Source organism: Balaenoptera physalus, assembly GCF_965194825.1.
Source record: "Balaenoptera physalus genome assembly, chromosome: 13".
Taxonomy (NCBI): Eukaryota; Metazoa; Chordata; class Mammalia; order Artiodactyla; family Balaenopteridae; genus Balaenoptera; species Balaenoptera physalus.
In genome coordinates this window covers 93,587,739-93,600,256 of record NC_138892.1, presented here as the reverse complement: position 1 = coordinate 93,600,256, position 12,518 = coordinate 93,587,739, and the positions used below count along the sequence as shown (strand labels likewise).

The following is a 12,518-nucleotide window of genomic DNA, read 5'->3' as shown; positions in this document are numbered from 1 at the left end:
AGATGGGGGAACAGCCAGTAAACAGAGCAGGCAAAACAATATTTATAGATTAAGTTTGCCATCTTATATGGGTGAGGTTCATGGTGCCCCAAAACAATTACAATAGTAACATCAAAGATTACTGATCACAGATCACCATAACAAATACAACAATGAAAAGTTTGAAATATTGCAAGAATTACCACAATGTGACACAGAGACATGAAGCGAGCAAATGCTGTTGGAAAAATGGCACCGATAGACTTGCTCAACGCAGGGTTGCCACAAACTTTTAATTTGTAAGAAAATGCAATATCTGCAAAGTACAATAAAGTGAAACATAATAAAATGAGGTATGCCTGTTTAAGGTTTAGGTTTCCTTTTTAATGTACCTAAATGGAATCAAACTATATGTACTTTTTGTGCCCCGTATTTTTCACTCAATATCGTTTTTGTGATCTATCCACATTATTCTATATATGCTTTTGAATTATTTTCATTGCTGTACATTACTCAATTAGATTAGCAAAATTCAGCTTATCTATTCTACTGTTGATGTACATTCAAGCTAATCTCAGGGGGTTTTCTAGGGTACATAACTAGGGCCATAGACTTACAAGGTAATACCAAACACTTCGTTTGGTCATACACATTTCACAATATATGAGTTCCCACTGCTTTATTTTCTCACCAATGTGTGGTATAGTCCAACTTTTAAAAATTTTGCCTACATGAGGTATATGTAATGAGATATTATTTCAGTTTTAATTTTTATTTTGCTGACTACTAATGCCTTCATAATTCTTCACTCTTTTTAAACATAACATCAAACTGTTTACTTTCTATCTTACTTTCATTATGATGTCATATTTATTAAATCAACTTTCTTGAAGTTTAATTTATATATATAAAATAAAATACACTCATGTAAACTGTATACTTTGACTAGTTTTGAAAACGTATATACCTATAAAACCATGGAAAACAAGATATAAAACATTTCCGTTACAAAAAAAGTGCCCCAGTACTTACCTGCAGTAAAAACCCTGCCATCCTAGACATCATGGAACTAAAGATTTACTTTCTCTCAATATGTATTTCTTTTACCTGATCTCCAGTAGAATTTTACTAGAAGTGACAAGTGGTAAGAGCAGAATCCTTGCCTTCTTGTTAAACTTAGAAAGTTAGTCTTTCACCACTGAGTATGATGTTATTTGGAAGTTACATGGTTATGGCATGAAATTAGTTGCTCCTTGCTAGGCTGAAGAAGTTTCCTTCTATTCCTAATTCGCTAAGAGTTTATACCATAACTGGGTGATGAATTTTATCAAATGCTATTTCTGTATCTATACAGATGGGCATATGATTTTTTTCATGTATTCTTCTCAAATTTTAAAAATATCCTTGCATTACTGGGATAAACCACACTTTGTAACAATTTAGAACCCTTTCTACATATTTCTGGCTTCAATTAGCTAATATTTTGTTAAGGATATTTGCATCTGTATTTATGAGACATCAGTCTATACTTTTCTTATAATGTTGTGGCTTGATTTTAACATTGGAGTAATGCTGGCTTTATAAAATAAGTTGAGAAATATACCCTCTGACTCTGACTCTGTATTCTGAAATAATTTGAGTAGATTTGGTTTTATTTCTTCCTTAAATGTTTGATAAAAATCACCAATGAAACCATCTGTTTGGAGTTTTCCTTATAAGAAGGATTTTATTAAAATTTCAATTTCTTTGACATAGAATTATTCAAATTTTAAAGCCATAAATTTGCCTCTAAATTTTAGTGGCATCCCACAAATTCTGATATGTTGGCCATCATCTCTTTAAATATCTCTCTGCCCCATTCTTATCTTTCCAGAACTCCAAATGCATGTATGACTATAACAGGTATTAGATGGTATGTTCTGGTTTTTATTCCCACTCTTTTTCCCCTTTGGTTTTGGTTAGGATCATTTCTCTTGACCTATCTTCAATTTCACTGATACTTTCCTTAGCTGTGTTCAATCTGCTGATGAGTTCATTGAAAGAGTTCCCCATCTCTAATACCAAATATATTTTTATATTTCTATGATTTCCATTTGATTCTTGTATATAGTTTCCATATCTCTGCTGAAATTCCCCACATGTTCACGCATGTCATCCACATTTTCCACTAGATCCTGTAACATGCTAACCATAGTTACTAAAAGTCCTTGTCTGATTGTTCTAACGTCTGGGTTATATATTCTGTTATGCTTTTATTATGTAGAGTTGATAAATCTAGTCAAGATTTGAGCTTTGAGTTTTGTTGTTGCTATCATTATCGTCAGGGCACATCAAGCTTCAAATTCCTCCAGTGATTAGTTACTATTACCTGTACTTATATAGTGGGCCTGCAGTACTAGTGTCTTTTTCTCTGCTCCTGCTTCACTCTCAGCTTTCAACAGTCCCCGATTGCCTAAGCTGCAGAGATGATCTCTCGCAATACTTTTTTGTCTCTCCCCTAGCAGTGCTTTGCTCTCGTCTATTATTCAAAATAGACTCATTTTTGTAGTAGGGTAAAGGGAGTTCTGTGGTAATGATCAACCACAGCCTTAGGCAGACTGTTTTTGAGCCTCAAGATTGGAACTTTCTTAGCATTTCTGCCTCAAGATTGGAACTTTCTGGCAGCCAAACTGTACCTTATATCTGCACTTAGTCTTGTACAGGAGAGAGTTTTCTGTCCCTCCTCCGTGGTTTCTGACTGCTGACTGGTATCCATGTAGGATCCTGGACTCAAGAGAGGTCTCCTGCCCCTACCCCAGGAGCAAAAGGTTTTTGCTTCTACCATTCTCTCATCAGCAAAGGATCTTATCCCATGTCCTACCTCTCCCCCAGAAAAGGTTTTGCTTTTTCTCCCCTGCTCAAAAAGCAAGAGATTTTTGCCTGGGGTCAGGGTCACAGAGGATTTCTATCTCTTCTAGTATCATCATTTTTTCTAGTATCATAAACCAGCAAACTTAGAGCTTTTGCTTCTTATGAGAGAAAGATCTACAGAATGAGATCTTTCCTACCTCTCTCCCAGAAAGCTGATCACCTCCTACATACTGCACCGCTGAATGGACCTTCAGCTTCCTGCACTGTCTTATTTCCCCTGAACAACTGGTAGGTGTCCAGAAAAGAGCTTACAAATGATTGGTAACTAACCTTGTGTCTTGGACTCCCAGATATTCCAAACTGACCTGCTTACTCTAGCCTTTAAGAATTTTTAAAATTTTGGCAGATTTATTCTTACCCTCGTATATAGTGGCCGCCTAGTTTTCCTGTGCTCTACCAAAGGTCAAATGTGTGCTCCATCCCCCCTTACCACTCTTTGGAATTCAGTATACTCGGTCACCTTTTGACCTCAGATCTCTAGTGGGGTCAGCAAAAATTATGATTTTGGTATATTATCTGCCTTTTTTCATTGTTACAGTGGCTCCAAAGTTCTACATTTTAAGCTGAAATGAAAATCCAAAGACTATTCTTAATCTTTAAGGAGCAGTTTGTGATAGCACTATTGAACCTGGAATAAAAATAATTCTAAATTCTCAATTTGTCTCTAAATTCATTAACTGAATTTGATAATTTTCAGTATGTAAACAGAAATAGAAATTCATTAAGATTTATATAAAACTTGGAAAATGGCAAGCTGTTACATGGCTGTTTTCAACACATATTACTTTGGTCTCCATCACACCTAAATGAAGGGAATGGGGTAGCAGGGGAACCTTTTGCTCTTTTGTTTTGTTTTGTTTTCCAGAAAGATGCAGATAAGAAAAGTTTGTTATCAATCTTCACCAATGTTCAAAATATTTTAAAAATATGCTTAATATCTGAAGTATTAGAAGGCTGCTCCTTCAGACTCTATGACATGTCAAATATTTCTAAGATAAGTTTGGAATATAGCACATAAAATAACATCACAGCATTATTGATAGTTTTCGTTAACCCATAGAGTTAGAAAGAATTTAGAGGTAGTCAAGTCCAAACTCCTATTTAATGCAAAAATTTCCTCTAAACATTCCTGATTGCTTGCATACTTATAATGTGGAAGAACTCTCTACTCACAGGGCAGCCTACTCAATTTTTGGAAAAAATAATTTTTATAAAAATTATTGAGCCAAAATGAATGTCTCTAAATTTGCAACCATTTGTTCTAATTTATCATTCCAGAGCTACTTACAGTAAATCTAATCCCCTTTTCAGTTGAAAGATCATCACATACTTGAAAGTGATTGTCTCCTTTTTCTTCCTTTTTTTCAAACTGAAATTTCCTAGTACCATCAACTATCTTTCCTTTATGCCCATTAAACTGTAGTTTTATGGCTTATGCCTCAGTACTCAGTATGCTCCAACTGTGACCCATACTTCTTCCCCCATCATCTAAATATTAAATGTTCTGAAATGTTATATACCCAGGATTCCATTTTTCTTTCCTCTATCTATATTCTCCTTCTGGACAATCAAATCCAATTTCTTGGCCAGGTATCACCTCTATGAAAATAATGCCCAAATCTAGCTTTGATATCTCTTGAAATCAGGGACTAATCCTGTGTTCTGTGTCTGTAGAATATCTCATATGATGGATCAGCCATCATAGGATTTGTAAATTTTAGGCTGATTATTCCCCACCAAACATGATGTATGTGTATGTGTGGGTGGGTGTGTGCACACATGTATGTATATTTGGGGGGGAAACCTAATGGTTTGGGGTCAGAAAAGTTCTGCATTTGCTTTTGCCTGAGTCCAAAATAGTAACAACACTCTGGCACTATTTCTAGCATAACTTCCTGCTAAGGGTAGTGTAAATTAATACTTCACAACTACACATAACACGATTTCTCAGGTAATCATTTTCCTCATTCAAAGCCCCAGGGTAGAGAGAGGATTCCTCAAAAGTTCTCTTGATCAGTAGGCATTGTTTTTCTTCTCCCACCTTCTGCAGGTGACAGTCTATCCAGTGTCAGGGCTTTATTCAGGGATCTCAGCTCCAGGTCTGCCCCCTCCCTACCTCAACCAATTGGTTTAGGTCTAAAATTTCAGCACTTGTCCCACTGTAAGCAGTAAACACCAATCTCTAAGCCCGCCGACATTTTCTTCAGGCCACTGACATATCAATGTTGAAGCTACTGCTCAGGCTTTAATCTCCCTCCTTAAATTTCTGTCAGCCAGAGATTTATCCTATCTTTGTTTTGGGCTAAAGTTTGGATTTACGTTTTTTTCTATGGTTCAGCTAATGTTTATGTGAGCACACACTGTGTGTGTGTGTGTGTGTGTGTGTGTGTGTGTGTGTGTGTTTAAGGTGACTATGTTTTCTCAGTCCAACAATTGCTAGAGCTACAACCCCACTGCATTTCGGATGAAGGCTGAGTCTACTTGGTTGTCCCATTGGCAACTCAAGCTCTGTGTATCAAAAAATACACGCATCACAATTCCACCAAAACTCTTCCCATTTTGCCTGTGTTTCCAGCCATAATTAATGGCACTCTGTCTTTTGGTTTTCCGAGTATGAAGTTTTGGAATCATCTTAAATCCAGTCTTCCTGTTGGTGCTCAATCCAATTAATCACCAAGTTAATTCTACAACTGCAAAATTTCACTTAACATATTCTAGCAAACTCAGTGACTCAAAAATGAAGTAATTATTTATCTTTCAGAATTTTTATGTAGATCAAATGAGATAAAGAAATCAAATAAGAAGCACTGCAAGACTGCAGTAAGAGATGGAGCAAATTAGCTGAGTGACCCAAGTCAACCCAGCATTTGCACTTTAGTAATATTTTACGGATTCCTACAAATTCACATATATCACATATCTACTAAGAATGTACGAATGAATACTAAACTCAGCACCTAATACATACCTCTCTCATAGTTTTAATGATTTTTAAATTTTCATCTTATTTGTTATCTGGGCACGTACAGTGTCTGATTTCTCTTATAAACTGAAAAGTCTGTGTGAATGGATAAAAAGGAATTAATTAAAAATGAATTGACTAAAATTTAGCCCTCATTCTCTGCTAGGCACCTTTTCTATTTTACCTTACTTAATTTTACAACTAACCAAAAATCAATTATTATTGTTCCAATTTCACAGAAGAGGGAATTCAGGCCCATGGAAGTTAAATAATTTGATAATGGTCCTAGGTAGAAATGGGGCAGAATCAGGATTTTATCACACATAACCTTATTGCAGAGCTGGAAACAGAGTTTCTTATGCTGTTGTGAATGAGTATATTAACATTATATTAATAATTGGGTTGCTCTCTTTGGGGAAAGCCCTATTTGTTAATAGTCAGTCTCAAATGTGGTACTCAACACTAAACTCCAGTTCAGATTATATACATGTGCTGAGCTCTAACTTTCTGGTTATGGAGAGTACACATCTTCTAATTTAACTTAATAATAAAGTAGCTCTTCTGGCAGCCACGTCACAATGTTGACTCATTGAATTCACACATAAATAAAACAACTGAGCTTTTTCCACATGAATTACTCATAAATTTTTCTTCCCATGTTATAACTGAGTAGTTTTATTTTCTTAATCTGTGAAAGATTTAAAATGAAACCCAATTAAGTTCATTTTTTTTTTTTCCTTTTAGCTCATTAATCAAGTCTGTTGACAATTCCGGAGTCCTGATTGTGTCTTTCAAAGTATTAGTTAGCCATTCTTTTTAGGTTTTGTCATCAGTTTTCAGTGTTTATAAAATCTTATAAAAGGTACTGACAACATATTAAAAAGTTTTGTTTTTCCACAAAAGACACAAAATGATGTTCCTTAAATATAATACCTGTTTTCTGTCTTTATATTGATAATGTTTTGCTAAGAAAATGATATAGAATAAGTAGAGTTAAATTCTTTTTATGTTATGAATTCATATCTTTGTGTAAAAAAAAAGGAAAAATATTTTTCCACCTCTTTTGAAATAAACTCCATTTTGAAATCCTCCATTGGAATGACTGTGATTCTGGAATTGATAGAGCTGATGTGTTTTGAAAAGCCAACATTATTAATGATACATATAAAATACATTAAAATATTATAGAGTGAAAGGTGATTAGCACGGATTAAAGAAGAAAGGATACTTCTCAACATAGTTACTGGTAAAACACAAAAAATGAATAAGGACAAAATAGGGCATTTTTTTTTTAATGAAAGCTAATTTAAGAACATGTGAAAGCTGAGAAATAAAAAATAAAACAATGAAAAGCTCTTAGAACTGTGACCACAAAATCTGTGTATAACTATCTTAAGCAAAGCCAGCAATTTTGATTTTAAGAATAGATGGTCATTACTGTAGACCGTACTTGTCATCAGTGATTTTTTTGAAACATCAGTTGCTTAAAAGACAATACAATCAAATGATTACCAAACACCCCAGCACCAAACTTCATTGTCCCAAATTTGTTCTGAAATCGGATTTTTAATAATTTTGCCCTCCTGTACACTGCTTATAAACACAGATGCTTTCTGAAACTCTACATAGGTCTGCCATCAGTTGTCTTGCTTTCAAAGTATTTTGCGGGAGCCACAGACTTTCAATCTCTCTCTCTCTATCTTTCTCTCTCCCCCTCCTTCCCATTTTATATCAGATAATGTTAAATTAGAGTTGATATATATAAAATACTAATAGTCCTACTTTCCAGCATTTACTTAATGCAAATTATGGCTTAGGCCACAGGATAACCAGTCTTGAGAACACTTTACATGGAAACAACCACATTGTATTCCATTTCCTCTTCCTGGAAAGAGAGGTAGTTTAAAGATAAATTAGTGTCCCCTTGATTGCAATAAATTGTAAGATGTCAATCTTTTCATCTACAGCAAAATGTGGATAATATTATTGAAGACGTTAAAAATATATGCATTGTTCTGGGATGTGTGGAGACCAAACAAATTACAGATGCTGTAAATGAACTAAATCTTATTCTTCAAAGAAAAGCAGAGGTAAATACACTCATTTATTACACAGTAATTATTTTAAACCTAAGTTCAATAATTAATTAAGGAGAGTGAAAGACTTTTGACTAACTAGCATATATGTGGTGTGTGAGTGTGTGTGGGTACATGTACATTTCAATCATTTGCGGGTAATGGAAACTTAATTCTATTATACCAAAAGGATTTAATTAAATTAAAAGGAAATTTCTTATACCTTTGAAGTGTAACTACAATATAACCTTCAAGTGAGACTGAAATCAACTCTACAATCCTACCTAGATGAATATGCTTATATAATAATATTCACAGGCAAGCGTTTGTATAGTCTATTAATGGCTCTCATGCACACCAGAGTATGCAGATGTAAGCACCCATGCTTGCATGGACAAGCACATATGCAGGAAAGAAGAGATCAGTTCATGTGGTATTTTTTGCTGAATCTTCAAGGCACACTGCTTCTATGATCTCACATTCTGTGAAGATTTCCTGGTTTTTCAGTTTAAAAAATGAGTATTATGTGATTGTTTTTTTTAAATCTCAGAAATATGATGTAGATTACGTGTGATTATTGCCCAAGAAAAAGACTAGGACATCTGGTTACAACAAATCATTCAATCTTGTTATAAGTTTAGCACGTGATAAAGCCAAAAGATATGATGCTGCTGATAATAATAATAACTAATACTTGATAGTGTATTGCAATAATAGTTTCATTTACGTATTACTTCATTTCACTTAATTTTTATTTTATTTCAATTCATCCTCACAGCAATACCTTGAAGTTGGTATTTTAAAGTTCATTTTAGTATTAAAATCTGATGCTTAGAGTGCTTGTGTACAGAGGATTAATAAGTGGCAAAACAGAGATTTGAATCCAGGCCTCTATACACACTCCAGTACATATGAAACTTCATGAGAGAGTGATTGCATTCATTCCTTATCTGGATGGATAGGAACAGCAGAGATTATATTACCTTGAATGTGCCAGCCTTGAAATTTCAAAAAGATAGATTTAGAAAGTAGACAATTATACTAATATATATAAATTGCCATGCTTATTTTTTCAAATAGGTGACTGATAAAAATCAGTAATTTCTTAATATTGGACTTCCTACGTCTTATTATAATTAGAATTGTGGGTTTTTGCGATTAGATGTAATAATGAATATAGAAATTCAAATACCTTATTTGCATTACATGAACAGTGATAGTGATAACTAAGGAGCAATAGAGTTATACCACCAAAAGATTTTCCAACACTTGAAGTTAAGCCAGGATACCAAGGTAGTGAGAATTAACTTTCAACAAGGCATTCGTTTCTCTTAGATTATCACATTTTGGAGATATTACAAATACCTAGAGCTGATAATAAAACACAAAGAGCACAGGGTCACACAAAGATGATTTGAATTCAAGATCTACAGCTTTCTAGATGAATATCCTTTGGAAAATTAATTCATTTCTCTAAGTTTCAGTTTTCCTCATCTCTAAAACAGAAAAAGAAAACAGAATTTGAAGGGTTCTTGTGAATATTAGAAATAACGTTAATAAAGGGGCCAGATGATAGTGCATCTTGAATGAGAATCATTATTATTACTGGAAGTTGTAGGGATGATGCTGGTGGTAGTTTTTTGCTCTTCCTCATGAGGACAAGATGAAAGTTTTAATTCACACAAGCACCACTTAGGACCCTCTTTTCTCAGGGCCATTGGTTACAGCCAGCTTCACAACAAATATGAGCCTTTGCTAGAATAGGAGACCAGATGTACGAATGTGGACACATGTCTTTCCATCTGTTAAGACCACTTGGTTGTTCTTCAATTTTTATGTCCTGCTCTTGGTGAATCAGTAGAAACAAACTGATCAAAGAAGGAGGAAAATTTAATTTTAGGATGAAGCACTTCAAATGCTGTTAAACTAGTACTAGCTATAAAAAGCTTTACCTTTAAACATTCATTTTCTGAAACTCCCTAAAAGAATGAAAATGACAATTTTCTCAGAAATATCAAACTTTCAATATATCTGAAGCCAAAAGAATCCTTCAAGGAGAAATTAAGTATTGATATTTCCTAGGAAAGCTATGAACAATTATAATTATCAAGAGAAGCTTATATTCACATTTCACATTTCTTATAGACTTATGAGCACTAAATTGTATGTGATTATTCATGCATAGAAATGAAGAAAAAAGTTGACAATTAACAGTTTTATTCCATATATGTCAATGGCCAAAGTAAATAGTTCAATATCTCCAAATAAATTTCTACTCCAGATTCTACTTATTTTGAGGGCACTTTAAAAGTTCACGTATCTCACATCATTCAGATTTTTTTCTCCATCCATTTTTCCATCCTATCTTAACTATAGGCCCACCTATATAAGAAAAAAATTGGCACGAATAATAAGTACCTTTTACAGAATTTGTGCATTAACCAACTGCGGCTAATAATGCCAAAGGAGTTCAATCTATCCACCCACCATAACCTAAGATTAAAGAAATACTGAGAAATATGTCTTTTGCCAACAAACTCAAAATTCAGAAGCTTTCCTTTTTTCTTGGCTGCATTTTTTGGTCAACTAGCAAGAGACTATTTCCTGCCATACATGGAAGTAATTAAGTATTTATTAAATGTAAGTTTTGGCAAAATGAAAAATTGTATCACAAATGCAGTTGTACTCTGTCTACTGCATGCTCCCACTCAGCACTGGAAACAATTTTCCATCTTTCAGAATTATATTCTAGAAGCTCACATATTTCCATTAAATACACAATAAATAAACTACAAAATAAAAAATACGGTCTTACGCATTGTGCTGTAGGTGGATGTCATGGTGATCTTAAAATACAAGTTTACATTTCTGAATAAACTGAATTCTAGTTAAGTCATGCTGACATGTTTAATAGTCGCACCCACATGGCTGGGGTAAAGATCTTATGTGTAGTTGTTAAGCCCAGTGGTTGAAACTATGCTCAGATGAAATATTTTACCTAAGTGAAATGCTTCTGAAAAGGTTCATGTGAATGATGCTTTTAAGTGAAAAGTTGTATATAAATTTAATTACATTCTAAACACTACAGAAGTGTTTTCTCTCAAAAGGAATACTGTAGCAAGTTCTTTCTTACAGGAAAACGATTATTCCCTAGTTTATTTGTGTGAAAATCCAGCTTTTCATTAATTGGATTTCCTTAAAAGCAAACTTGTCAAAGCAAAATATTTTAAAAAAATCTAGTGTCAATTAAAATGGATCTTATTAGAAAACTGAATTTGCTTTTGGACTGAAACGTCATTTCCAATGAACCTGTGAATCACCTACCTTATATAGTTTTCATGATAATAAAGTTATAACCAGTAAATCCTAAACCACTAAAGTAATTCCAGGCCTACAATAGAGATAAACATAAACAAACAAGCAAACAAATAAAACCACCAAGCTAATGTATATGAACTTAAATGACAACAAAAATTTCAGATAGTATTTTTTTAAAATTCAGGATATGATCTCAAGTGTTTGACTCATTTTTTTTTTAATCCTAAAAAATAAAGGAAACTATATAGTGAATCTGAATGATTTTGCACCCTTCCATCCAGCCTTCTTTCTGTGCTGCCCAAAGCTTGTATCTGAAGTGACAGCTAAAATAAGAACTGGACACACTAAACAAAGAGAATTACAAATCTTTTATATTAACAGTTTAGTCACTGTTGTGGAAGGGGGATTGAGTTTAGGCAATATCTGTACAACTGTTCTAATAATACTAAAAAAAGGCTGAGCTTATGCTAGAGATTTCTTTTTTTTTTTTTCTGAATCAAATAACCTAGATTGCTGATTACAACAGTCAGAAGGCTTTTCTTTCATGTTACAATTTAGATTTCCTCTGTTTAGTAAGCAACATTGATATATGACACCAAGAAATACATTTCCTTTTTATCATGCCAGAGAAATTTCTGTATGTAGATTTTGGATATTATTGGTTTGGTTTCCCAAATTTGTTTTCTGAATAACAAGTGTATCTTTGGACCTGTTTTTCTTTTTCAGAATTTTCATCAAAATTCAGAAACTTCAGCAAAAGGTAAAACACACATGCATACTAAACAAATTATAAAACCAAAAATAATTTATATTTTTCAATTTTTCTCCAAATATTATAACACACACACACAAAATACTTTTGAGGGAAAAAATGCTTTGTTAAAACTTTATTTACTGATGGAAGTGATTACTCTGCAAGCGAATAAAAATCCACACTCCCTAGACTTTTGGCCTGAGATTTTTTTAACAATAGGGAAAGTCAAGAGAGCTATAAAAATTAAAGGAATACTGAAAATATCCTTACAACAATTCCAAGAAACTATAAAATTTTATTTAGCTAATTATATTTTGAAGTAAGAGAAGTCAGAAATGTAGCAGATGTCTTTCTTCAAAGTCACAAATTTCAAATTTAAATTCAAGCTCTATTTGAAAGACCAATTTAACATAACAGGTAGGAGGATTCGGTTCTGGAATAATTAGTATTCACAGAAGCTCTGAGCCTACAAAACTGCAAGCCACAGGAGGACTTTGCCTCTGTAGAAAAGAGCAGACTG

The 12,518-nt window shown here is 33.6% G+C and overlaps 1 protein-coding gene and 1 long non-coding RNA gene across 3 annotated transcripts in view; one reads left to right on the top strand and one right to left on the bottom strand.

The window, feature by feature from the left end:
• Positions 1 to 12,518, top strand: part of PIK3C2G (phosphatidylinositol-4-phosphate 3-kinase catalytic subunit type 2 gamma) — a 398,571-nt gene that overhangs the window by 93,336 nt on the left and 292,717 nt on the right. For both annotated transcript variants that reach the window (XM_082421031.1, XM_082421032.1), the window contains exons 9-10: positions 7,819 to 7,941; positions 11,971 to 12,004. In XM_082421031.1, the coding sequence (XP_082277157.1) occupies positions 7,819 to 7,941; positions 11,971 to 12,004 (157 nt within the window). The remainder of the gene's footprint in view (positions 1 to 7,818; positions 7,942 to 11,970; positions 12,005 to 12,518) is intronic.
• LOC309641242 overlaps positions 1 to 12,518 on the bottom strand; it is a 74,852-nt gene that overhangs the window by 1,849 nt on the left and 60,485 nt on the right. The window lies entirely within an intron of this gene.